General features: G+C 50.2%; 7 protein-coding genes across 7 annotated transcripts; 4 read left to right on the forward strand and 3 right to left on the reverse strand.

Moving 5' to 3' along the window:
- Positions 1-5,222: 5,222 nt before the first annotated feature.
- On the forward strand, positions 5,223-5,688 carry DACRYDRAFT_13826 (uncharacterized protein; the record flags this gene model as incomplete). Its single annotated transcript, XM_040771000.1, has 2 exons — positions 5,223-5,535; positions 5,591-5,688. 2 exons carry the CDS (start codon positions 5,223-5,225, stop codon positions 5,686-5,688), a joined length of 411 nt encoding a protein of 136 aa, XP_040631490.1.
- A 1,514-nt stretch (positions 5,689-7,202) lies between these two features.
- DACRYDRAFT_20292 (uncharacterized protein) lies at positions 7,203-8,452 on the forward strand. Its single transcript, XM_040771873.1, has 3 exons — positions 7,203-7,348; positions 7,398-7,442; positions 7,522-8,452. Exons 1-3 carry the CDS (start codon positions 7,315-7,317, stop codon positions 7,797-7,799), a joined length of 357 nt encoding a protein of 118 aa, XP_040631491.1. The 5' UTR covers positions 7,203-7,314; the 3' UTR covers positions 7,800-8,452.
- A 190-nt stretch (positions 8,453-8,642) lies between these two features.
- Positions 8,643-10,674, reverse strand: DACRYDRAFT_104480 (uncharacterized protein; the record flags this gene model as incomplete). Its single annotated transcript, XM_040767934.1, has 4 exons — positions 8,643-8,898; positions 8,951-8,961; positions 9,031-9,058; positions 9,839-10,674. The coding sequence occupies 4 exons, from the start codon at positions 10,672-10,674 to the stop codon at positions 8,643-8,645; spliced, it is 1,131 nt and encodes a 376-aa protein (XP_040631492.1).
- Positions 10,675-10,825: 151 nt separating this feature from the next.
- On the reverse strand, positions 10,826-12,401 carry DACRYDRAFT_104481 (uncharacterized protein; the record flags this gene model as incomplete). The annotated part of the gene is made up of 2 exons (XM_040767935.1): positions 10,826-12,175; positions 12,240-12,401. 2 exons carry the CDS (start codon positions 12,399-12,401, stop codon positions 10,826-10,828), a joined length of 1,512 nt encoding a protein of 503 aa, XP_040631493.1.
- A 7,423-nt stretch (positions 12,402-19,824) lies between these two features.
- Positions 19,825-21,102, forward strand: DACRYDRAFT_75459 (uncharacterized protein). Its single transcript, XM_040776139.1, has 2 exons — positions 19,825-20,199; positions 20,248-21,102. The coding sequence occupies exons 1-2, from the start codon at positions 19,894-19,896 to the stop codon at positions 20,968-20,970; spliced, it is 1,029 nt and encodes a 342-aa protein (XP_040631494.1). The 5' UTR covers positions 19,825-19,893; the 3' UTR covers positions 20,971-21,102.
- Positions 21,103-21,311: 209 nt separating this feature from the next.
- DACRYDRAFT_20293 (uncharacterized protein) lies at positions 21,312-22,789 on the reverse strand. Its single transcript, XM_040771874.1, has 4 exons — positions 22,578-22,789; positions 22,265-22,516; positions 22,110-22,216; positions 21,312-22,033 (listed from the first exon to the last, which is right to left on the reverse strand). The coding sequence occupies exons 1-4, from the start codon at positions 22,709-22,711 to the stop codon at positions 21,402-21,404; spliced, it is 1,125 nt and encodes a 374-aa protein (XP_040631495.1). The 5' UTR covers positions 22,712-22,789; the 3' UTR covers positions 21,312-21,401.
- A 761-nt stretch (positions 22,790-23,550) lies between these two features.
- DACRYDRAFT_98499 (P-loop containing nucleoside triphosphate hydrolase protein) lies at positions 23,551-26,245 on the forward strand. The gene is made up of 3 exons (XM_040777531.1): positions 23,551-23,694; positions 23,756-25,120; positions 25,167-26,245. Exons 1-3 carry the CDS (start codon positions 23,649-23,651, stop codon positions 26,195-26,197), a joined length of 2,442 nt encoding a protein of 813 aa, XP_040631496.1. The 5' UTR covers positions 23,551-23,648; the 3' UTR covers positions 26,198-26,245.
- Position 26,246: the final 1 nt, after the last annotated feature.

The raw sequence follows: 26,246 nt of genomic DNA on the forward strand, positions 1-26,246 counted from the left end.
GGCTGAGACTGGAGACGTCACTTCCTCAGCACTGGATGTAGACATCAGAGAGTAGTTACAAGTTGTGAAGATTGAGGCTGAGAGTAAAGGTGATGGATGTGAGTAAAGATGGATGACCTGGGTTGTCCATCTGATGCCTCATGTCTGGGTGCAAAAAGGGCATGCACTTCCAAAGACTGTGCTTCTTCTGCAGCCCCAAGGCCGAGTTGCCAGCACAAATCCAGAGGCGATGTCCAGTGACTGTCAGACAGACATTGGCAATTTTAGAGTGGGGTAAGAGTTGTGAAGCCAGATTTGCAACCCTGTTATCATGTATAGCTGCACTCCAAAGAGAGGTAGCACTGTCTCTAGCACAGAAGCAATGCAATGCATGTCCATTCACAGTTACTCATATGATCCACTGTGCTTGTGGTGGCATATTGCCATATGGATCGAGGGGTTCTTTCTGGGTAACACATCCTACAGGGCAACCAATGGCTCATTCAAGCTCATTGTTCCCTAAATGCCCATTACTGCTTCAATTTCAGTGTTGCCAGTACCAGACATCTTGACAGCAACAAGAAAAACATTAGACACAATTTTTTGTCAGTGAAGCAAGTATTATTGAAATAGCAACTAAAGGCCATAATTGACCACTCAAATCAAGGAAAGCTGGGCACTTGTTCTTTGGCAGAAGCATTTCTGACACATCACTGCAAGGGAATGAGGCCAAGGCCACCTTGTGCCCTGTGCCCCTTCTCCCACTCTTCTCATCATCAAACAACCACCATCGAATTTGAAACTCACATTGTAAGTGTGACTAGGTTGTCTCAGTCTGTCTTATTGCTCAATACTGACTGTCTGAACAGGCTCTTCCACTGCATTTGTTCTTGTATGTCCTAATTGATTCCTGCCCCCAGCCCCCTTATGTCTGACTCTTGCCATAGATGTCAGAATCATGACTATCCTGCCAAGCAACAACACTCAAGCAGGCTATTGCAGGCACTATTATCAAGGAGAAGTGTGTGGAGCAGGCAGAGGTGTATGTGAAGGAGGAGGAGATGCAATTGTTAACAATAACATGGAGGGAGCTCCCCTCCCAGCTTTGCCACTCTTACCCCACTCTAACATTGTCAACTCCGGAGGAGGAGATGTGATTGTGAACAACAACATGGAGGGAGCTCCCTTCTGGGCTTTGCCACTCTTACCCCACTCTATCTCCTGCAATGAGAAGGAGGATTACTGGGATGATCCTCCTATCTATTTTGACATAGCGCCTCCTGCATACAGCATCAAAAGTGTCATCCCAAATAACAGTGCTACTGTCAATGCTGTGGATAGTGAGTTCATCCCTGGTCATTCTGCTTGTGTCCACCAAGCTGTCAAGAAAGGTGCAGATTGCGGAGAAGTTGTGGCTGGTTGGATCTGTGCCATGGGCTTTGCCACAAATATCCTTGTTGATAATGCCATGCATGCATTAATCGGCTGACAGTCCCCCTGTACTATCATATGTCAATGTTTCCTTCCTATGATCCTGTTTCTTGTGAATCATTAGTCTGCAGCTGAAATGATATGCAATTGCTCATTATTCTACACAATGATCCTCAGCAGGTGACTCCTCCTGTTCTGATATTGTGTACAAGATCTCCAGTATGTACATGACAATGATGCTATAGCTGATGTCTTTAATGAGTCCCTGGTCAAGTTCCAATCTTTATTTAGTCTGCATTGCTTCGAAATGGACTGATTGACACCCATCTGGGTTTCAAAGGTTGGCATTGGGCTCAGCGAAGTCATTTCCAGTTGTCCACTCACTGGGGTTCCTGATGACCAGGACAACCTGCACTGGCACCTGGCTCTGGACTCTGGTGAAATGTCTCCTCTGTATATGGGGTGCTGCAGTGGTGTATGCAGCTGCCCCAAGAGGTGAGAATGGCCTTCCTGTTTCCATGATTATGCAACTTACATTCCTGTGGAGGCCACCTTCATCAAACTCTTCTACCCAGTCACAGGGATCTGTCTCTTATGACAAATGAACCAATACACCAAGAGGTTTAGCAATTGTGTCAGATGTTTGGACAGCCAAAGGATTTGCTATTGGCCTGCCCATGTTGGAGACATTACCCTCAGGTGACAGCACCTCAAGCATGACATGCTACAATGGTGAAGTGAGCTTAGGTGGATTATGACCTTACTGATCACTAACAAGAGGTTTGGCAGCTTTGAGGAGGGCATGTGGAATTTGTAAAGTCACATATAATGTTCGGCAGAGTGAATGCTGGTGGGTCATCATTGCTGTCATTGTGGCCAGCAAGGACAGCTTGGCCTCAACAGTAATCCCTATACCCACACCCTTATTGCTAAATGCTGCTGTGTGTTCATCTGCCCTGCTTGCCATCACCATGCTCTTCAGCCCTCATATTACATGTTTCTGGTATGACTCTTTCACCATTCTGTTGCTCTGTGGGGTAAGAGTGGTTAGGCTGCCATGCCAGCCCACAGACATACCCATTTAGATCCTGCAGGTAAGTGACAGCCTCAACTGGTAATGGCAGCAAGGTCACTAACAAATATGTATTAGAGTTCACACTCAGCTCTGATGGGCAGTCAGGGCAGTGTGTGGTCTGTCATGACCACCCACCCAAACATTGGTCACTGATTCGACACCTCATACAGCATGCTGCAACAGCAAAACACATCCACTATGTGAGTGCTAATCTGGCTTGGGCCAAGAGGCCTGTCCCACTTAGATGCACAACATCTAAGCAGGGCATCAAGGTTACCCATGGATGGTCAAGCCCCTTGCAGAACTTGCCAACCAACCTTGTAGAGTATGAGCCTGCTCCCTTCTCTGACAAGCATGGACAACCTGTTGTATTCCACCTTGTGCATGAGAATGCAGACAATATCATGACCATGGAGGAGCTCCAGATGGAGAGGGACAATTCATACCTGGACAAGGTGAAAGATGCAGGCATTGAAAGTGCTGAGGATCATGACTGGTATCAAAGTAAGTTCACTGGCATCCATATGATGTCAAGGAGCTAAGAATATTCTAGGACAGCAAGGGTCATGGTCTATAGCTGACCATATGCAACTTCTTTCTGGTCAAGTGAGAGACTCCCAGTGGTTTCCTTATACTGAGCATACTGTGAGTAAGCTTGCACTGATGCATATGTATTCCTTGCTAATGATGTCAGATGCTATTTTCTGATATACTGTTGCATGCGCCAAGGATGTGCTTCTCTATTCCTCAGCAAGAAGCCATGGGTGTATGGGCATTGGCACTTGGAGCCTCTGAAATCCCTTCCCCTTTGCATGTGCAGGCCTGAAGCCAGTCACTACTCATTGCAATGGGCAATCCAGTGTGCTGGGTCATATCTTGACTCTGAAATCTCTTTTACATGCTGGACATCAGATGGATGATTGCAATGGTAAGGTGGATTGAGGACAAATTGAGATTTGACTCTTGCTGACAGTCAGTGAGGATGTTGCTAACCCACACAAGCACCCATACATGCATTTCTATCCGGAGCTCCCTGACTCATTGTTGGAAGAATTCTGGCATGGGCAGCTATGGTGAGAAACAGCGGGTTGCTTTCTGTTTTGATGTCATCCAATGCCAGTGCCAGTGTTGCATCCTGGGAATAATTGGGGGTCAGTGTCCGAACCTTTGTCATAGTGTTGCCCAGTGCCCATTCTTCTGTCTCCTCTAATTCAGCTGTTGTCCATGGTTTGTCCACAGCCCTGTCATATTTCCATTCAAGCCTGTTCAGCATCTTGTCCCAAATGCAGCTTTCAGTGGGTGGGAATTTGAGTATGCAGAGGAGGGACTTCTGTTGGTTGAGGATGGAAATCTGGTTGTGCTTGATGAGCCAGGTAGAAATTGAGTAAAAATCCCTGTAGAATTTGGCAAATTTACCATTGGTCTTAATGCAGTGTTGCCACTTGTGAATGAGGTCATCAAGGTCCTGAGTTGCATACTGGTGTTTGTTATTTGCTGTGCCAGGATAGTACTTCAGTATTTTGGTCTTGAAATCCTTGTACAAGTCCTTGTTTGCATTGTCCATACCATCATGGATCTGTGCCCATAATTTGTAGGTGTTGTTGTCAGTGTAAAAGCAGGCCCAGTCGATCTTGTCTCCTCCACCAGTGACAGCAGGTTCACACAAGCCAAATAGTTTTTCCAGGGCCACAAAATAATGGGTGATGCCAAGGGGTGTAGGGGAAAAGCAGGGGGACAAAGAAGACTCCCTGCCCATGGGCATTGTGTGTTTGCTCGCCATGAGGAGTCATCGGACTGCGTCCACTATATTGGTATTGCTCCTGCTGGAAGAAGTTGATGATACTTCTGTTTCATCCAAAATTGTGGGTGTTTCTTGGAGCATGGTACATCGGGCTTGCCATTTGTCCCTGAGGTCATTTTGTTGGTCTATAGCAGAGGTGGGTACTGGAGTATGGGAAGCCAGTATTGAAAATTGGAGGAGGAGTTCTCACCCCAGCAGCTCTTAATCAGTAAAAGCTGCCTTGCATTGGGCTCCAATATGATCCAACCCAAAAGGTGTCCAAAATATTGGTCCAATGGGTGGTGTGTGAGAACTCACTAGGGAAAGAGGGGAGAGATGGGGAAAGTCAGTAGGAATGCCAGAGTCAGCCTGCAGCTGAGCTATCAAAAATTGGTATGCAATAATCAGAGCTCAGTGTCTGTCCAGTCCAGTCATGATAAGTCAAGTCAAAATTTGCTAAGTCAAGTCAAGTCTGCCAGTATACCAATAATCGGATCTGTATAATGCTAACTGATAAGGGACAGAATAAGCTAGATACAGGAGTTTCTGAAAACTACTTATACTAGCTACTAAAAACTGTACTCTATACTAATCTGGTCTCTGGATACCTCTCCTAGGCAGGCATTGGCATGCCAAATATCCATGTGGGTTGATCCTGTTGCAGAGGAAACCTGCAGTTGTCATGCCAAATATCCAAGGGGTCCCATTGCCTGGGGAATCATAGTAGTCACCATGCTGGATATCTGTGGGGGGGTTGAGACTCATTGCTGGGGTGCATTGTCCATGTAGTGATGGTCCGTAGTGCTGTGCAACGGTCTCTAAGGCCTGAAAATAACTGTAGGAATACCAGCCTGACACACCCCACCGGAGGTGGGGTTGTTCACCACACCCAGGTGAGTATATACACTATATCCTTGCAGACTTAACCCCTATCTGATGCACATATAGACTGAGTCCATGGCCTGCGTGACCCTCTCCACCTATGGGCCAGTGGAGGAGATGACCACCAACTATGCTGAGCAGCAGCATCTGCTGGGAGTGCAGACTGGAGAAGGCATCACCAACATCTGCTGCGCTGGGTGCCTGACAACCAGCAAGAATGTGCTGGATGCTGCTTCAGCTGTCTGCAGTGTTGCCTGCTTCCCTGGTCCCTGCTTGACACATACCTGCACTGGCATTTGCAGGCATGCCAAGGGTCAGTGGCTCAAGCTGGTCAAAGGCTGGTTTGCCATTGCCTTCATCATTGTGGTGACTGGTGCAGTGGGCTATGGTACATCCTGCTTCTCCTCTCATTGCCATACAATATACTGACTATATATACACAGTGTTGCATAAAATGGGACTCTTTTCTTCTATGGGTGCTGGTATTGCTCAGGCTTGGTCCTTCACCCCTTGGGGTAAGGCCATCAAGAAGCAGGCCTGAATTCTGTAGAACACCTTTGTATTAATAGCACAAGCTTGAACAAATCGGATGTGATGATCATGAGCTTTGAAGTGTATTAGAGTGGGGTATCTTTGTGTTGTTGTTGATGATCATGTCTCCTCCGGCCTATTAATAATATTAAATATATAGTTGACCATGCTATTAATAATATAATAATATAATATTAATAATGGTACAAAGATATCACTAATAACCTACAGAATCCACCGCCTGGACTTCAGTGGTACAGTGACCTCTGGTATCCGTATGGCGTTCAGGCGGAGAGCGGCAGTGCACCCAGAAGGATCCCGACCCTGACGCATCCTACGGTAACCGGGTGGAGATTAGGGTGCTGTGTACCCTTTACACATCACCGTACACGCTGTGCTTCTTTGAGTAGCTAATTCATTTATGGTCTAGAATGGGTATCAGAATACAAAATATATCTTGGTTAATGTTATGTTATTGTTCGTCGCTGACTTTGTTGTGAATGACTCAAACAGTGGTGCACTGGCCTTCACCGCCGCCGCTTCTCATCAGCTCCACTGTTACCCAATGCCTCCGGTGCTTGACGACGCTTCCTTTGCCAAGATCGCTTCCTTGCACCCACACGATGCGCTTCTCGGCTTCTTTAGTTTCTGTAATGTCTTTATTCCGCTTCGGAAACACGTAACCTTGGCGCTGGCTAATGTCCGACGCGTCTCTCTCCTTCTTATCACTTCAGCCCAACTACCAAAACGAGTAATCTTAATCCAAGAACACACCTATCAGACCACCTTCAACCTCCTTATGTCACTAACATTTCCCTTCCTATATCGCCTCCAATCTGCCCGCAGATCATCCACGGCGCCGCTGCCCCGAGGACACCCACCGACGGCAGCCCTTAGCCAGGTGGACAGCGTGCACACACAGGAGGATGGCGAGTTGATGAGGTGTACACTGTATGCTGCAAACCAGGCGTGTGCAGCTCTGCATAAACCTTTCAGCGCAACTGCTGAAATTTAACTCAACCCCACTCCCACCCCACTCCCACCCCACACCGGATCGAGTTCAACCCAATCTCTTCCCCTGTCCTCACCGTACTCATCTTGAACCATGTACCCCGAGCAATGCAGCCCCCTCCCCCTCACCCGCAAACTCAGCAAACGTAAATGGCGCCTCCCCCTCCCCTCCAACTCCGCACCCGCATCAATCCCCAGCTCTCCACGCTCCGCACACCTCAGCGAGCACTCTCTCGACCCCCACGGGCACGAGGGTTATGACCAGCTGGACGAAGAGGACCTTGGGAGGGTGGTGAGGTCCAAACCGAGTGCGCAGCTCCGCAGGGAGAGGGAGATGTTCAAGAGGGAGAGTTTGGAGCTGAGGAGGACGCTGAGCGAGTGGGGGAGGGAGGAGGCGGGTGTGGCTGGGTGGGTACTGTCTCTCTTCTGGGCACTTGGCTGACCTGGTTTTGACAGAGCTGAGCAAACGCATCAGAAGCTTCCTCCCAGCTTTCCCCGGATCCTGCACAATGCCCCCACAAGACGTGCACACACAGAGCACGCATTCGCCGCCGCCCTTGGCCAGCACAGAGTTTACGTCGCCAGTTCCGAGCGGGCGTTGCAGGACGCTTTCCTACAGGGCAAGATGACGTTAGAGGAATATGAGCGTGCTGTTGATTGTACGTCCTTCTCCCTGCCCTGCTTGGGTCACTGATTCTGATCGGGTAGATCTGCACGAGATGAACCGGCTTCCCCCTTCTCCTAAAGTATCGCGTACGTCCCCCCTCTCCCTCTCCCCCTCCCCCTCCCCTCCTCTTGTCCCCCCTCCCTCCAACCCCTAACCCTCAAACAGCACAAACATCATTCCACGTCACCCGCCCTCCCTTCTCCCAATCCCAATCCCACACCTCTCCCTCCAGCTCGTCAATCTCCCTATGCTCACTTGACCTGCCCGGTTCGGATACTCACTCCCGCTCCCACTCCCACTGCTCTGGACAAGCGTCGGGGGTGGACGGCAATTGCAGGAGAACCCAGATGGAGGAGAGCAGGGGAAGGGGAAGGGGAAGGGAGAGGAGAAGGGAGAGAAGGCTGTTAGTGAGGAACCCGAGTCCTGAGAGTGAGGAGAAATGAACCTCGGGGGGACCGGACGGGCGGGGAGGGAGGGATCGACGCGCGAGAAGGAAGATTGCAAGCAAGTGGGCGAACGACGACGACGACGACGACTGTTAAAGAGGGCAGTGGTAGGATCGGCATGTCCAACAAGACGAGCTAATCCGTCAGCAAAAAGAGCCCTTTGACCGTTCTGCGCACTGCGCACGAAAGCCGAGCACCCAGCTCGTCACCAAATATGCACATGAACATGTCCTTCGACCGAGGCTTTCGATCGCGCAAGAAGCTTGCAATGCTTGGATCTCCTCGTTAGGAACGGACGGCGGCAGAAAAGCGCACGTAATCTCGTACGAAAGAGCTGGTCGTCCTCCCTAGAAAATACGGGGAGCGAAGCGCATATACGTCGTATATGCATGGGCGGGGATTCGTACCCTTGGAATACGGCACAGTCTTGGCGTGCTATGTACGTCAGACTTTGTTCGCCCCGTCTGGTTGAAGTGCTTTGGGGGACAAGATCATGAAGAGAAAACGACGGGCGAGGGGATATCGGCCACCTGTGACTCCGCCTGTATCGCATCGTCTGTCCCAAAAAAGTCAAATTCACCAAATTCAGCACGAACGACTGCGGTCGCACAACTGTGGACGCTGTCGATTGCGATTGCGGTATACGTAGGTGTGCGTGTGGGGGGGGTCTTATGCCCCTGGGTCGATATATCAAAAGGTCATGAGTGGCCAACCTGGAGATGGGCGGGGGGGCAAGAGCTAGCATCGCATATAATAGACTGTTTATTCCTTTCTGCTACCTGGTTCTTGCTTTCTTTCACCAGCTTCACATACATGTCCAGTACGCGCATTCACAGGCCACTAGTCACTACTACTTGCCCCCTTTCCCCCGCCGCTGAAGAAGAACTCCGCCACCTGCCCATCGGAGGAAGTGCTCCTCTCGTACCCACGGCCGAAATCGTAGTGCGTCGAGCCGTCAAAGTTGTGCGAGTAGGAGGATCCGTTCCTGCGGGTTTGGTAAGCACGGGAAGCGGGGGGTATGCTTGGAGTGACGGGGATAGGGGGAGTGGATGGGATGGGATGGGATGGGATGGGAGGAGGAGGGAGGGGGGCCTCACTGGTTCGAATAATCATACCCCTGGTTCCCCTGACTATCAGACCTGGCATACCAGTCGTTCCCCTACAAATCGGGCATACCTCAGCAAGAGGAACAGCACAGGAGGGGAAGGGGGATGGGGATGGGGCGTACTTGGGAATTGGTACCGCTGCTGGTGTAGCTGCAGGAATTGTCAGTTTAGGTTTAGGTTTAGTTAGACATCGTTGTGAAGAGGTGATGAGGACGAGGGTGGGAGGGCGTTGGAGGATGAGGGAGGGAGGGAGGTGAAACGCCCCGTGTCATTATATTACGGCGTGACAACTCAATACATGCGGAGTTATATAAGGGTCACAACGGTGTGCTGAATCGCAAAGTGAATCCTTCAACGTTACCGAGCTCAAGAGAAGACTAGCACGAGTAGACTAGTACTGTCCTACCTTGATGGAACCTGCTGATCACCAGAAGGCTCGAAATGGAGATTTCGTAGCAGGTAGGTAAGGAACGATTCGAAGCGACGCAGTTTCGAACTCGGAGCATGTATGCCTCCTTTCGGTATACATGTAGTGTTACCTGATTCTCGGGGCACGAAGACGATGGGACGAAGTGCTGCCTCACCGGTGGCTGCAATTTTCCTGCCACGGGCATTCGGATTCGGGAAAGTCGCTGACAGGTGCATGTTGTTTGGAGAAACATGATCCTAAGCTGGTGGCTATCTGAAAGGGCTTACTATGCCCTTACGGCCTCAATACATACACGGATCAAATGTATTACTATCTAGTAGCAATACACTACGTGTAGTAAAAGGATAGAGAGAAGGGTGGCCTACAGCCACCCACTACATGTCAGTCCAAGGACGATCATGATCACCTTGCAGAGGCGATCCTACCTAAAAAAGGAAAGTATGGGGTCATATACGGGACCTTACACCCCCCCCCTGTCAAAGAGGAAGGGGTATACGTACTAACAAGCACGGTCATAGCCGTCGCTGTCACCATAGTCGAGGAGGGTTTCATCCTCGATGGCTGTGTCCATATGAGAGGGACCAGCAGCAGGAACAGTATGGTTGTCAGACCATTTCAAGCCTTCGGGTTCGAGACCCAATGGTGGAAGGCCCTCCGCAGGAGGGGGAACTATTGCGGACTGGAAGACTTCTGTCCACCGTGACTTGTCATGTTGGTCTACAAGACTGAGCGCGCGCACACCATTCTCGTCGAGAATGTTGTTGCGGTACGCGCGACCGAGTTCTGCCTTCTGTCGCCTATGACCGAAGTAACCAACCAGGACGTCGATTTTCAATTCATCGAGCCCACTAGTGATGAACTCTTTGGCAACCCCGATGGGGCTCCAAACACGTACACCATCCGCATTGAGGGAGACGGCTTTGTGGAAGCGAGTGGTCATAGACCAATGAGGAACGCTGGCGCAACTGAGCTGATGCTTGTCGATAAACTTGTTGAATTTGAGCTTAGTTCGAAAGAGATTCATCGCAATCTCATAAAAGGCAGCAGCATTGCCTTTTTGCCAGCCTTTAACGTCCGCATGCAGACAGTTATCATGGAGCCAAGTCCACACGTTAAGGTCGGGGATGTAGTATCTCCTGTCCATAGAGCACCTAATACCAGGCCCCTTGTTCAGGTGAGGATTCACCTCTTTGCCCTCCTGCTCCACCATCTTCACGAATCGGGACCAGAGGTTACCCGTCCGTGGAGTGTGAGCCCAGTGGGCATCAGCGGTCTCCATTGAGACCTGCCAGCGGGGAAGATCTGTGTTATGGATTGTGGTCAATTGCTTGGCCATGATGTTTCCCTGCCAGGGATTCATTGGATTGGCTCATGGGATGGGATGGCCCATCTGAGCTACATAAGTAGCTGCACGCTGTGCAGCCACAACTTCCAAGACTCCCATAAGGGGGAATCGCCGGTGCAACACAGCGACGGCAGAAGGACTGTTAGCGTTGAGCTGAGTCGACGCAGAATGAGTAGGAGCTCCAGAGGAGCCAGATGTTGCCGTGGCAGTTGTCCGGGCGAGAGTGAGAGGCAGTCCAGCAGCACTGGACGCAACCGAGCTGTAAGACTTGCTCGGGATGGGGGCACCAGAAGATGCCATTACCGTCGATATAGACGGTACTTTGCGCGGAGGTGCAGAGGTGGGCTCGTCCACAGCGGGACGCTTGCCAAGCAACAGTGGAGGGTTGGGGAGGAGCCGATGCAGGCTCCTTGACGATGGGGTCGTCCATAGGGACGTTGTGATTGTCAGGCGTCTCATGGGAGGATGCCGGCCGCAGTCGCAAAGACATGCTTGCAGCCCCCATGGTAGAGGGCGCACGGGCAGGATCTGTGTGATCCGAAGAGGAGTGGAGATGACCATGAATGTAGTCGTATTCGGAGCGCCAGTTGTCGCGGTCCCGATGGAAATGCTCGGTGTCCAATCTGGCCTGCGATGCCAATTGCTGGGCATTGGAGATCATCTTCATGGCAGTCGAGCAGAGCTGCCTAGTGTTGTCCAGAGTGGACGACAATCTTGCGTTCTCCTCGAGGGAAGGCACGAGGTCTTCTTTGCTCTTTCGAAGAGCATCTTCAAGTCCTTTGACTTGATTGATATGTTCGTGACAGAGGCAGAACAACTCATCAGAGCGGTCTTCGCAGTCCAGTGCGAGACAATCACAAGTCTCTTCTGCAGTCCAGCGATGCAGGCGATCGAAGAGCTGCTCGGTGGAATGAAGAGCCAACCGTGAGTTGGCGTGAGGGTTTCCCACGAGGAGAGGGAAGGGCTCGGAGGCGTAGGCACAAGCGTCACAGTAGAAGGGATCAGTAGATCCCCAGGCGTACTCAGGCGTTTGGGGCCTCGGGAAGCCTTGTGCATCACGTCCGTAAGACGTGCCGCGATCATCCTTTGGGTGGAGGGATACCCCATACGGGACGAGGTAAGGATCTTCGTCGTCATCGACAAATTCTTCTTCATCCTCGTCCCAAGGGATGAGGGCTGACTCCGGAGGATCGGCAGGGTCGCCCCAGCCAGCAGAGGAGTCCCTTCCAGATGAAGTACCCCAGCCAACGAGTGGGCTGCCAGAAGGTTCGCCCCATCCGGTGTGCGAGGATGGGGGGTTGTTCGACAGAACAACGGCAGTAAGATCTGTGCCGTTCAAGGGAATGGCACTGCTAGGTGCGAGGTTGTTCGAGAGAACAACCAGGGCGGTGGGGGCGTCATCCATGGGGATGACTGCAGGAGGGGACGCCGAAGTGCCAGATGGATTATCGTCCGTATGGATGATGCTGGAGGAAGGTGCCAGAGCACCTCCCTGGATGGACTCAGTGGTCCGCAATGAGAGTGTCGGCATGGAATCCACGCCAGCCGGGTATCACTGCCATAGGCAGCGAAGGAGGGGTGGGGACTGCCGGGGAGACAGCCATGGGCGAGACAGTCCTCGGAGACGGTGGGGGAAGCGAGACGACGTCCTCGCAGACTTCCACCTCAGCCGAGGCAGTTGCACCAGACAGTGCAGGGGCAGGCAAAATGCCAGACATGTGCTCTTCGAGCACAACGGAGGGCAAGAGGACGAGATTGAACACGATATACCGTTCATGGGAAGGGGGAAGGTGGTGGGGAGAAGAGAAGAGAGGTGGTCTCTTCTTTGGCCTTCGTGTTGGCCAAACATTTGCGGAATTGCTTACGCTTATGGTGTGCCACTGCGGTTGCGGGGATAGAAGGCCAAAGGCCTTCCATTGTTAGTCACGTGGGCTAACAATGACATTATCCCTGAGGATCCCTTTTTGGGAGATCCTCTGGAGTCTTCACACCTTGAAGCTCCAGATACTCATCCAGTTGGGTGAGTCAGTCTGCCTTACTGGCAGACTCCCACGATTGGTCCCCGTCAGACCAAATAAAGTGGAATTGCAACTTGCATTGCCTCCAACGATGATCATTGATCAACTCGACGATCTGTTTGCCATCCGGTGCATTACCATAAATGGTATCCGGATCTCTTCCTGGGAAGAGTACGTTGTCACCGTGGACATAAGGCCTTAGTAGGCTCGTATGGAACGTCGGGTGTATCCCATGTTTCTTCATGCTCTTGGAGAGAGCTAACAGACAATTGTCTGTATCTGTGACCTTTTCAATACAGAAAGGTCCGATATACCTTGGCAGTAGTTTTACTGCCCGGTTCTTTGGAACTGTCAAGTTACATGTGGAAAGGAAGACCATGATCCAGGCAAAGCCTGTCAACACTTATCAGTGTGATGAGCCTGATTTACTTGAGCTTCAATTATTGCATCTGTTGCAATACATACTGCATATTGTGCACATTGCACAAAACAATCTATGCCCTGGTACTCCGATTTGGAGTGCCTTACAATCTGTGTTATGGACGGAATGTGTCCATAATTCAGTTTGAAAGGACTGAATGTAGTGCTAGTGCTTACACTAGCATTAATCAAATATTCTACCATAGGTAGATGCCCGCACCAGTCAGACTGGTCATCTGCTATGACTGTTCATAGCATTTGTGCGACCAAGTGTATCATCCACTCAGTCATTCCATCCGTTTGAGGATGGAATGAGGTTGACATAAGCAATGTCATACCAAGTTGCTTATGCAATGCCTGCCAGAACATGGCAGTGAACTTAGAGTCTCTGTCTGAGACAATACTATCTGGTACACCATGCAAATGCATGATTTCCCAAGCAAATACTTGTGCAACATCAGCAGAAGAGGATGATGTTGTTAACAATGGTATTAGATGTACCATTGCTGTCAACCAACATGTGACTACTAACAAGTAGTCATATCCCTCTGATAGAGGGAGAGGACCCATAAAGTCCATTGCTATGGAGCTCCAAGGAGCTCCAGGGATAGGGAGGGGATGGAGAATGCTGGAAGGCTTTGCCATGCTATCCTTTGCCATCTGGCAACACAGGCAAGTCCTGCAAATCTTTTTCATGTCTTTAGCAATGGATGACCACCAAAATTGGTGTTGAAGGAAGGCTAGCATCTTCCTATTGCCATAATGGCCAATGCTCATATGAGCATTGGCTATGAGGAGCAATCATATAGATTGCCTGTTGTACTGTCCATTGGGCATGTACAGAGCTATGTCACCTTCTGGGTGATGCATATACAGCACGTTGTCTTTGACAAACCACTGTTTGTTCTTTGGTGCTGGTGCCACTGCCTGCCAGTAGAAGGCATCTGCCATATAGGCATGTTTTATTGCTTGTATCAGAGCAGAATGTCCACGCAGCTGGAAACTCGAGGTTTCTGCTATGTGTGTAGATGAGCCAATGCTTGGTAGTGTTGCCACTTCCCCTGCAGGAGCATGGGTCAGATCCTCAGGCTGTATCCCAGCCTGAACATGTTTGACTCCTGCCTCTGCAGCAGAAGGGGTGATCACCACAGCGTTGGAATGGTCAGAGTGACTGCTGTTGAGTTCAGGACTTTGCTGAACTCTTTGTTTGACTCATCCCTGAGGGACATGCAGTTTCTTGTGCACTGGCAAGGGGGAGTCAGGAACAACTCATTTCCTTGGGGGTACCTTTGTACCCTTGAATCTTGTTGTCATCTGACACACCGCAACTGTCCATTGCAGCTCAGCCAGACAATCTGAGGAGGCATCTTCCATCTCCTTGTCTATCCACATATCTGTGGAGACAGTCTCAGTGGGACTGTCAGAGCATGACATCCAGTCTGCTGACTTATTACATTCTCCAGGTATATGGATAATTCTAATTATGTTAAAGTCCTGCAGGTATTCCTGAGCACATATTACTCTGGCTCCAGCCAGAGTAGCCTTTGATTGAAGGTATTGCAATGGTGTGTGGTCCATGCAAATGGTAATAGGAATGCCCATTAACTGGCTCTCCCACTTGTTGAGAGCTTCCAATACCACCAGCAATTCATGCTGGTAGGTAGGGTACCACAATTGGGCACTCATAAAGCATCTGGAATGGAATCCAGCAGGTTGGACTTTGTCCCACAATGGCCCCTGGCCATAGTAACATCCTACTCTGCTGGTGGATGTGTCTACTATGACAAAGACAGGGATCCCATCTTTGGGATTGATAGGCTTCAGCACTGGATAGTCTGTAGCCAGGCCAAGAATCTTCTTGAAACAAGTTTCATGCATAGGAGTTACATCATAACTCCTATTTTGGTGTGTCAATGAGGACAATGGCCCAGTGTATTTAGCTACATCTGGGAAATATGGTGCCAGATAGGTCACCATGCCAAGGAAGCACTGCATTCCTTTGGCATCCTTCAGGAACTTTGCATTCCAGATGACAGACATCTTGTCATCATCTGCATAGACACCTTTGTCCGTGATCTTGTGTCCAAGACACTTGATGCTGGGAGACAGCAAGTCAACCTTGTCCATGGACAAGTAAAGCTTCTCTTTTCTTAGGATATCAAAAACTATCCTAAGATTTGCAGTGGCTTCACTTAAAGTGGAGCCAATGACAAAGATGTCATCAAGGTAGCAAACTACCTTTCACATCCAGTGCTCACACAGGATGTGCATCATCATGCATTGGAATGACGCAGGGAGGTTGCAATCCCCTTGTTGGCCAACTTGGCTAATGAACGTTCCGAATGGATTTTGGAATGCAGTTTTCCAGACATTGTCTGGGTGCACTTGAAGCATTTTGAACATGTTTTGAAGATCTAATTTAGATATGAATGGGTGTTGGGCCACCCATCTATGGAGCTCATCCTGATCCGGCATCAGTGTAACATCCTTCACCATGTTTGAGTTTCTCTCTCAACAGTCAACAGTTGTTCTGAGTTGACCATTCCATTTCGGAATACACAGCATGGGCAATGCTTGCTGTGTTTGGGCTGGTACCCACCAGTTGGCAGCAACATACCACCAAGTCTTCTCATGAAGCTCATCCCTGAGTACCTCAGGGCAGGCAGGATGATGAGTCCTATACTGTTTTTTATCATCAATCAGGTTGATGTGATGATTAACTTCCCTCAAAGGAGGGAGCTGTTGTGAGATCTCACCTGTGAGATCCTTTATATTGTTGATAAGAGTCTCTCTTATCTTTTGTAACATTTCTTCCCCATAGGAAGACATTGTTTCCCTAGTACCCTTTGGGGTCAGGGGAGTGGATGCTCATGCTGTGAGCACGTGCTTGACCCCAATGTGGTCAGGGTGTTTGACTTCTCTTTTGGAAGTCAGCTTCATCTTTGGGATGCTGTCCTGTATTCCTATGGCTAATGCCTCTCCTGAGGCTATCCATTTCCCCATAGGGCCTCCAATATGGAAGCCTTTCTACTGAGATCTAATAAGATCTCAAACTTCTTGCCAAAAGGCATACCAAGGATCACTTGGTATTTGTCAGTATTGACAACATCAAAGTAGTGTTCCACTACTCTGTTGCCAATGTCAATCTTGGCATTGACACCATACTGAATCACAGTATGACTGCCCCTACTCATCTGTTGTAGGGCAACTGGATTATCCAGTTTAATATATTCCAAGCCATGGGCTCAGACAAAGTCAGCAGAGATTGTATTGATCTCCACACCACTGTCCAGCAGGGCAAATGCAGGGTGCCCAGCAATGCTAATATAGCATTTGATGGGGGACAATGCAGTGCCATCCCAAAGAGGTTGCCCTCTTCCTAGATGGATGGTGCCATCCCTTCACCAGATTTCTGGCTTTACATCCTTTGCAGCTGCAAACTTAGTATGAGCAGATACTGCTCGTACCACCGGTAAGCCAACAGGCTTAATCAACATAACCTGCATGTTAGCAGGTATGATGTTCTCCACTGGGACATCTTCAACATCTTTGATGTTGGTGGACTTGCATATTGGAGGATGATCAAACTCTTCATCCTCCAGGTCATAGGCACCTGTATCATCCTCAGGATGAAGATCCTCAGGTTCATCATCTAGATGAGGTCCCATCAATATGGCATGTATGCCATCATCCTCAAGGATGTATTCTAAACCCTCAATCATTTTGGGTGCTGCAAGATGCACACCTCTTTGTTGAGGGCAAGTATTTGCTCAATGACCGGACTTGTTACAGATGTAACAAGTCAGGTCTCCTCCAGACTGGGGTTGTTTTGACTTATTGTTGACAGGACAAACATTGTCCCTCTTGACTCCCCCAGATGTACCAGGGGTTGGAGGTCTCCTCCTGTAGTTTACAGGATACATCTTTTTCTTGGGAGTTACTCCCTTCTCCACAGGAGCCCCTCTAGAAGGACCACCTCCCAGTTTGGGCATTTCTGGGCGCCTAACCTCATATCATATCAGATGATATGACTGGTTAGGTTGAGGATATGATCTCCTCACAGGTATTGAACTACCTGTTGTTGTCCCTCTATAGGGGGACAATGTTTTAGACATATTCCTATATGCCCATAACCCTTGTGCCATATTGAGTCCTCTCTCAGTCTTAATGGCATGAGTAAACAATGTGTCAAATGTCTTGTTGTCAATGTCATAACCTGACTCAAGCACTTTGGTGCTTATCTCTTTGCTCAATCCAAAGAGGAACCTCCTTTTAATTTGGAAGTCATTAGGATGCTACCCATTATGGACATTAATTTGTCCTTATACACTTCAACAGTGTCTTGTCCTTGTGACAAGCTGTTGAAAGCACCATATGCTTTCAATGTTTCTTCCACTGAGAAGATGTGATTGTATAACCCCCATATCATCTGGGGAAACGTCCATTGATCTCTAGGTGTTTTACCTAGATCAATGTTCTGCTCTACCCAACAGTGAGCATTGTTGGTCACATGTTGACTGGCATAAGTGATTTGCCAATCACTAAAGTCAGGTCTGGTCATTCTGGCCATGCAAAATGCACGTACCAGCATCGCGAGAAATTCTATGAATTTCTCTACATCTGATTCACCTCCATAGGAGGTGTCCAAAGCCTTAGGCTTCAATCCTGTCTTAGAAGATGGAATATGATTATTTACAGGCATCCTAGATGTCTGTAACCATCTTTCTACCCTCCACATAGGAGTGGTGGGAATTATCAATCCTCTGAGGAGATCATCTTTGCTCCTAAACATAGGAGTGCTGTAAGGTCCATGAGTAGTGGACCTTTGGTTTGAACGTGTGGAACCATTGGGGAGGTCCCCAAATGGGACCTTCTGTGTGTATGGACCCTCTTGGTCCAAATCAAAATGAACATTTGGAGAGGGCTCTTTCCTTGTCTCCATACTGGGAGGGGTGGGAGGGACTCTTAGCAGAGTCTCTTCAAACTCTGTAGTATCCTTTAAGGATAATCTTTCAGGATCTGCTTTGGATCCTTCTTCCCCAGAAGGGATTCACAAATGTGGTGAGTTAGGCAATGTCTGCAATCCCATCCCAGATTGGGAGAGACTTGGTTGTGGCCTGAAGCCATATGCCACATCTGCAATATGGAGACTCAACATCTCCCATGCCATCTCTGTGTACCTCTGTATGCATTCCAGGTTCTGGCTAGCCATAGCCAGAGTATTTAGCTCCGCAATTAAGTGTTGTGAAGAGTCTGTGATGTCAAGCATCCAACTCAAATCTGCACAAGGGTCTAATTGATCCCCTGTTTCAATCGGACCAGTTACTATTGCTTCTATTTGAAGCACCATTGGCTGAGGAATCCACATCCAATAGCATATTGGAATCCTCAGTTTCCATTTGCTCTCTTTGAGCAGGAGCAGCAAGATCAGTACTTTGATCTCCTGGCACGGGTTCCTGTTGCCCAAAAACCCATTCTGAACTGTTTCCAAGTTCAGAAAAGCTTGAAGAGCCTGGTACAGTTGTGGGAGTAACAACAACTCCAGGTCCTGAGCTGCCTTTAGGACCGACCTTGGTCTTTCTACTGGGTGGAAGGCATCCCGCCATTTTTTTAGCTGGTCTCAGTAATACAGAGACTAGAACCTGACATGGAGCACTTTTTACTCTACTCCTTTATAAACTCCACTTGTTGGAGTCATGTAAAACAGTGAAAGGGCTTACTATGCCCTTACAGCCTCAATACATACACAGATCAAATGTATTACTATCTAGTGTAGTAAAAGGATAGAGAGAAGGGTGGCCTACAGCCACCTGCTACATGTCAGTCCAAGGACGATCATGATCACCTCTGCGAGGCAATCCTACCTAAAAAAGGAAAGTATGGGGTCATATACAGACCCTTACACTATCATGCACCTCCAAGTGCAGACTGTGCAGTTCTTGTCCCATTTGGCATTGTCATCTTGATAGGTCTGCAATACAAGAGTATATCTCACTGCGGGCATACAGTTGAGTGGATGTAGGGGTGTTCACAATGCTGTGGGTATAAGAACAGGCCAATCTTGAGCAGTGCTGGTTGGGAGGGGATCATTGGACAGACCTCACTTTGGGCAGTTTCAGGCATAAGTATGACACGGAAATTTATAGTATTCTGCTTTCCATAGAGGCATGCATAGTTCTGAGCTGAATGATAATATCATTGTCATCATGCTGGATGAGGTTGACAGTACAGGTAGCCACAGTCCATAACCTGCCTTGCCATCACGGCATCTGCACCGCCACATGCCGACGCTCCGGCGGACGCCGCGTGGGTGCAACTTTTGTGAGCGGACCGTAAGGGACCTGTTGGAGTGAGCGCTGGACTTGTTCTTCCTTTTTCCCTCTCCTTCACCTTGTACAACAGTAAGTATATGCGTTGAATTTCGGTGAAAATACGATACTGACAACGGGGTGGTCTAGTGGTTGCTCATACAGAGTACTACGAGTTGCTTGGGATATCTGTAGAAGCCAGAGATGGTACGCAACCTGCTGACCACATATTCCTGGTGAAACTGACAAGTCAATCGTGCGCATTCACAGACGAGATAAAACGCGCATACAAAAAACGGGCCATGTCCCTACACCCGGACAAGAACCCCTCTCCCTCCGCACACTCAGACTTCCAAGACCTGCAATCCGCTTATGCCGTCCTCTCCGACCCACAACGACGTGCTGCCTATGACAGGTATGGACCTGATGCCGGTCCTGGTTCATCTGGTGCAGGAGGGGCAGGGATGAGTCCGGACGACCTGTTCAGCCAGATGTTCTCCGGGTTTGGATTCAACATGAGTGGTGCAGATGGGGAAAACGGATTTGGGTTCTCCTTTGGTGGGAGATCTGGCAGTGGAACTGGCAGGACGGACGAAGAGATCGATTATGAAGTTACGCTCGAGGACGTTTACTGCGGAAAAGAAGTGACGATGACTGTCGAACGAACAAGAAGCTGCGTGCCTTGTAAAGGTTCTGGAGGACGAACAGGCGCGACCCCCAAAACGTGCGTCACCTGTGAGGGGAAAGGGAAGGTGTCTGTTCTTCGACCAGTTCGTGATTTCATCTGTATTGGGGAGGTCATATCTCATTTGCTTCAGATGGGGCCCATGATGGCTCGCACGGTCGTACCATGTGAAGACTGTTCCGGCCTCGGCAAGAAATTCCGCGAGAAAGACCGATGCAAAAAGTGTCATGGACGTCGAGTGACAAAAGAAAAGAAGCGGCTCGTGACACACGTCGAGCGTGGAAGTCGTGACGGACAACGAATCGTTTTGCATGGCGAGGGTGATCAGGCAGCAGGCCAGGAAAGGCCAGGGGATGTTATTCTTCGCTTGCACCTAAAGCCACACGAGACATTCGAGCAGCACGGACTGCATCTGCTTACGACGGTCCACATCACCCTTAGCGAGGCGCTGCTAGGGTTCGAAAGAGTTGTCTTGACGCACCTGGATGGCAGGGGGATCCGGCTCCAGAGTCCACCAGGAAAGGCCATCGCTAGCCAAAGCGTGTTCCGCGTTGAGGGCGAGGGTATGCCTGCCTACCGCAAGCCTGAGCACAAAGGGAACCTCTTCGTCCTCTTCGAGATCGAGATGCCCAGCCCGGATTTCCTTGCTTCCATTGATCGTCGAGCGCTGGAACGACTCCTGCCTCCGAGGAAAAAAGAGATCGTACCCGAGGGAGGGGTGGTCGACGAGGTACAGATGGAGGAGAGCGGGATGGAGGAATTTGTGGAGGATGAGGATGATTGGGAGGACGAGCAAGAGGAGGAGGAGGAGGAGGAGTTTGCCCATGGCGGCAGACCAGAATGCGCACACCAGTGAGAGACCGAATTGGCGTAAGCAACAGTGGATAGATGCGGTTTTTTTTCCCTTGGTGTTGATAATGGCCTCGTCCTTCTCGGCTCCCTTGTTGCTTGCATTACGCGCAACTCTTTTGCTTAAACTACATATCACTGACACGACCGTAATGACGATAGCTAATGCTGTAACCCCTGAACTCTTGCCCGCGTCGCCCGTCCAGAAAGACTCCACGATATCATCAACCCCCACCACATTCGACCGGCATCCCACTCATGAACATGATAACATGATATAGTTACATTGATGATGACTCTTGCCTGTTCGTGTTTCGAACTCCTTATATGGAAAGAGGCTGTGCGCAAGAAACATGATGATGATAATAAGAGCCGAGACAAGACAGTTTATTTATACAGCGCTATACATACAACGTTAACTACAAGAGTACGAATGGATTAGGCAGGAGTAGACAAAGGCCGCGGAATACCATTCTGTGTCGGCGGCGCCAGAACAGAGGGTGATGTACTGATCAATGGTGTGCTACTCGTCGTCTGGGCAGTGCTCGCCGAGGCCGTGCTGGCCTCAGTTGTGTTAGACTTTATCTCCTCTTCGGCATTGCTGATCTTTTCCCGAAGTCGGGCAGCCTTGCTTTCATACCGCTTGCTATTCTCGTCCTTTTCCCGTTCGCGAGCCTCGATTTCCAGCCGGAGAAGTCGGAGATGCTCGTCATCTAATCTCGAGCGTTCTTCCGCTTCTCGAGTTAGTCGGTCGAGTGAGGCGGACAGGTAGGCCTTCTCGTTGATAAAGTAAGTTCGGCGGATATCTGCTACAGTGCGGACGGGTGCTAGAGGCTGGTAGGAGGCAACGAACTGTGGTCGCAAGGGCAGAGGAGGACGCCAAGGCCGACGAACGGTAGCTTCAGCAGGCGCATGCCGTGGTACACCGCCTTTCGCTGCTAGGGCCTGACCTCGGCCTGTGCGTGCAGGACGGGGTGAGGCGCGGGAAGAGGAGGCATCTGATTCGGGAACTTCTTCGGCGTATTTCTTGGAGAGGGGCACGCGGAGGGAACGGCGAACTGCACCTACGGCTGTATTTGAAGGAGAGGGAGGAAGAAGTATGTCAGTGATTTTCTCAAGAAAATTAGGGATGCGGAAGCAACTTACGCCCGGTGTCTTGATCAACAGATTCTACGTGTTCTTTACGTGCGGCTCCCGCAACAGAGGAGTATTTTCCGTCTGGAGCAGCGAGGTACTCGTCCAACGGCTGCAATCTGTCCGTAGTTAAGAAAAGAACAAAAATAATAGAATGGAGACCATACTTATACAGTTTATTTCGGACTGAGACCAAGAGGCTCTTCTGCACCGCAACATCGTCCATGTCGTACTCTGGGTCACCTTCAAACAGCGCCCGTGTCACTTCGCGTATAGCATCAGTTTTAGACAGTGGTGCTTTCCCGCGTGCTGTTCCAGATGGGTCGATAGATGTCAGTGCGCCGCGAGCGATGGAAGATGCCCAATCAGGGTTGGCACGGATAGAGGAAAGCAAGCGGTTGACAAGTGCGTCGTCCCACCTTTTTTCCAGATATTTTTGGTTAGGGCACAAAATGAGAATATTGGGAGGGAAATCGGTACCTGACAGACTGGATTCTCCATTTAGGATCTCCGGATGAGAGAGATTTATCGCCTGCATCCTCCCCTGCTGAAGGGGGGCTGCTAAGGTCAGGCCGCGTAGGCCCGCTCCCGTTCATATCAATGTCTGTAGTCATGTATGGTATCTTCACCCGGAAATTGGAGTCAAATCACCCGCAGATAGGAGGTAAGCAAGTGTTGAGGAAAAAAAGCAAGAATGTGTAGGATAGGGAAGAAGAGAGAGAGGCGCGCAGTGGGAAGATGCTAAGGGAACGGAAAGAGAGGGGAGGGGCGGTTTTTCTTCCTTGTTGACTGTCAGCCCTTGTCATGCGCTAATGGGGATTTGGTTCCGTGCGGTGAGGTGACAGCATTCCACGGACGAACCGTCTCCGATTGCGACCGAACAATTATTCGAGGAGGGTCTACAACGCACGGAGGACGTGAGAAAAGTAACCGGGAAAGTCAAGGCGGAATACCCCGAAATGCGGAAGTGTTGCCGAGGCCGGGATGGGCGGCGGTGCCGGGAGGGGTAACGTGATTGTGTGACACGTCGGAGTGATGGGATGTTGTTTCTACTCTGTCGGTAACCCTCTGAACATCATATTGCAATGTAAATAATCGGCGTTGGGATATGTAGATATGCCAAACTACATTCATATGAATAAGGAGACCGATTGTTCTGCACTAGAACGACTATTTCTTGCATGTTTGGGAATTGATCGAATGGAAGTTCTGTCGAATCACTCTACGAAAACAGGGTAACTTGTTTCAACACTTGATAGTGGAAATACTGCCATGCTTCTCATGGACTTTCCTTCTAGAAAAAAATGATTGACATGTGCTGGTGATGGAGGTGCCAAAATGGCGGAATGAATGATCACGTGGCACATTTTGCGGACCCTGTGATGGTTGACTTTTTTTCTGTGCAACGGGCGCTTCTTTATTAGAGCTCTGACAATGGCGGTCTCGATGACTCGCCTATTCCTTTTCACCTCGTGTCCTTCGCAGCTTCTGCTTCACTCTTTATCCCGGTCATGGTTGCATACTGCATCTCCATGTTTGGCCCAGTCGAAAATGAACCGTACTGTACGATTGGCACGGGAAGCTGGCGGTGGTCAAAGTGCGTCCTTTTCTCTGTTGAATGAAGGAGTAGCTAACTGATCACCTGTCTCCGAACAAAGCACGATATAAAGGACGTCCTTTAAGAGGGCAAAATTCGCCTGAAGGCAGTACCTCGCGAGCCCCCAGAGGATCTCGCACTCCACCTTCTTCCTCTCGCTTTCCACGCAAATCCGATTCCTCTAGGTCGGACCGCAGGCCAGAATCCCGTCTCTCTCCCCATTCAGGCTCAACTCCCTCTGGTTCGGACCGTAATCTCTCCCGATTGCCTCGTCGCACTTCTGAGGGATCAGACCGCAACCTATCTCGCTTCCCTCGTCGCACGCCAGAATCGGATGACAAGTTTCGCCGTGTCTATGAGAAGAACATGTATTCTCGGACGAAGGTCGGGCATTCGAGAGTGTATGTCAACCGAGAGGTGAAGGATAAGATGTACGGTAGAACGACCAAGGCAAGGGAGGTCGAGTCGGATACCCAGGAACGGAGATCGCGGAAGTGGGAAGAGGGAGGCTCAAGGGAACGAGCAAGGGGCAGGGAGATCGATTCGGGCAACCTGGAGCGGAGATCCGGAAGGAGAGACGTGGGAGCTTCTAGGGAACGAGGTGATCATTCGAGGGGCAGGGAGGCTACGATGGATACCCAGGAGCGAAGACTAGGGAGCAAGGAAGAATACAGAGAGCGACGGGAGAGGCGAAGGAACAGAGAAGATGAGGACGCTGCTCTGCCTACCGCCGGACCAGCAGATACCAAAGTGCGACCTTTTACAGCCTATTCACCGCCTCTATCTCCCGGACTCTTGCAATCCGTCACTGAGCTACTCGGTACCAACCCGCCATCCCCGATCCAGACCTTGTCACTCAACTACTTCTTCCCTCAAAACCGCAAGTCGAACCCACGTACGAAAAAGAGTAGCGAGACCCTTCTCGGAGCGGAGACGGGTTCAGGGAAAACGCTTGCATACCTGTTGCCCGTGTTGCAGAGCTTGAAGGAGACGGAACAGACCGAGGACAAGGGTGATGGCAAACAAAGGTTCAACTCTCCCCGCGCACTCATCCTTGCTCCAACACACGAGCTGTGCCGCCAGCTCGCGGCGAGCGTCAAACAGCTTACGCATATAGACAAGCTCCGCACGGTCTGTTTCTCCAACCCGATCCCCAAGGGTCGCAAGCGGGCGACCGCTAACGATGAGTCGTTGTACGACGAGGATGTCACGCCCGAAGACTACGAGGCGCAGCATGGATTCCTCAGACCCGCAGACGTGGTCGTTGGTACACCGAGCAAGATGTTGGAAATGTTTAGGCTGAGTGATTCTGTTGAGGAGAAGCTGGACGAACAGGGTGAAGTTGTCATCAAAGCTGATTATGGAGAGAGTAAGGGGCTCGACAGGGTACAATGGGTCGTCGTCGACGAGGCGGATGTGTCATTTGGTAAGTTTGGTATGAGCGTGTAGGATGGTGCTGATAGAGCTTGTAGGAAAGAACTTCAGACCCGCAACGAGGGCCCTGTTACATTTTGTCAGGGAGGCTAGGTTGAAAGCCCTCGGACGAAGCAAAGCACCTGATAAAGAACCTGTCCCCCAAGACGAGATCACTACACCAGAAGTGCAGGTCATAGAGGCAGAGTCAGCAGAGAAGGAATATACGAATGTCACGCCAACAGTGACAGATGTTCCACCTCCTGTATCAACCGAGGACACTTCAGCTGCTCCTGCAGAGAAGCCTACGACGACCACCAAGGTTGACCCTACCAAAGCATTCACTGCCCCGCCCTTCAACCTCGTTCTCTCCACTGCAACGGTTTCCTCTTCGCTCGGGACGCAGCTGGCCGTCTACCACCCTCGAATGATCCAGCTGCTCTCTCCCAACCTGCACAAGCTGCCCGCGACGCTCAGAACAGAACATGTCTCCTGGTCCGGCGGCAACCGCACCGCCGATGTCGCGGCCAAGATCTTCTCTATCTGGACGCAGGAAGCGCGTGCCATGCGGCTTGAGACGGGGAAACGGTACACCTCTATGGACAGGAGCAAGATCCTTATTTTCTGCAACACAGCTTCCCATGCTGAAAAGCTGGGGCGCGAGCTAGGGGAGAAGAGCATCTCGACCTTTGTACTTACGAGCGAGAGCACGTTGCGCAGACACGGGAGCAACAAGCACCTTGAAGGCTTCTTGAAAGTCGCCGACAAGGCGGGGGATCAGGGGAAGATTGAAGCGCAAGCGAAGCAGACGTGGAAAGAACAGGACTTGGAGGACAAGCAGCCCGTCGTGCCCACCGCGGTGCTCATCACCACGTCGCTCCTTTCCCGAGGGTTGGACTTTGCCCCTAGCGTGAAGAATGTGCTTATCATGGACGAACCGCAGAACATGGTCGACTTCGTGCACCGAGCTGGGCGGACAGGGCGTGCGGGTGCGGAGGGCAAAGTCATTTTATTCGGTAAGGGGGGCAAGAGGTCGGAGTCATCATATCTTCAGGAGTTGAGGACCCGGGCCAAGACACTCAGGGCATAGCATATCTCCCCATTACGGTTTTCCACATCTGCTCTTCGGGTTAGAAGCA

The sequence above is a fragment of the Dacryopinax primogenitus genome (genome assembly GCF_000292625.1).
Source record: "Dacryopinax primogenitus strain DJM-731 SS1 chromosome Unknown DACRYscaffold_3, whole genome shotgun sequence".
In the NCBI taxonomy this organism is placed as follows: Eukaryota; Fungi; Basidiomycota; class Dacrymycetes; order Dacrymycetales; family Dacrymycetaceae; genus Dacryopinax; species Dacryopinax primogenitus.

Coding starts and splice junctions, on each gene's coding strand:
- DACRYDRAFT_20292 (XM_040771873.1), top strand. CDS start 7,315: ATGACGTTAGAGGAATATGAGCGTGCTGTTGATT. Junction 7,349..7,397: donor ATATGAGCGTGCTGTTGATT/GTACGTCCTTCT, acceptor CTGATCGGGTAG/ATCTGCACGAGATGAACCGG. Junction 7,443..7,521: donor CCCTTCTCCTAAAGTATCGC/GTACGTCCCCCC, acceptor ACCCTCAAACAG/CACAAACATCATTCCACGTC.
- DACRYDRAFT_75459 (XM_040776139.1), top strand. CDS start 19,894: ATGAGTCCGGACGACCTGTTCAGCCAGATGTTCTCCGGGTTTGGATTC. Junction 20,200..20,247: donor AGGTGTCTGTTCTTCGACCA/GTTCGTGATTTC, acceptor CATTTGCTTCAG/ATGGGGCCCATGATGGCTCG.
- DACRYDRAFT_20293 (XM_040771874.1), bottom strand. CDS start 22,711: ATGACTACAGACATTGATATGAACGGGAGCGGGCCTACGCGGCCTGAC. Junction 22,217..22,264: donor GTCCGAAATAAACTGTATAA/GTATGGTCTCCA, acceptor AACTACGGACAG/ATTGCAGCCGTTGGACGAGT. Junction 22,034..22,109: donor TGTTGATCAAGACACCGGGC/GTAAGTTGCTTC, acceptor CTTCAAATACAG/CCGTAGGTGCAGTTCGCCGT.
- DACRYDRAFT_98499 (XM_040777531.1), top strand. CDS start 23,649: ATGAACCGTACTGTACGATTGGCACGGGAAGCTGGCGGTGGTCAAA. Junction 23,695..23,755: donor GGAAGCTGGCGGTGGTCAAA/GTGCGTCCTTTT, acceptor CTCCGAACAAAG/CACGATATAAAGGACGTCCT. Junction 25,121..25,166: donor CGAGGCGGATGTGTCATTTG/GTAAGTTTGGTA, acceptor TAGAGCTTGTAG/GAAAGAACTTCAGACCCGCA.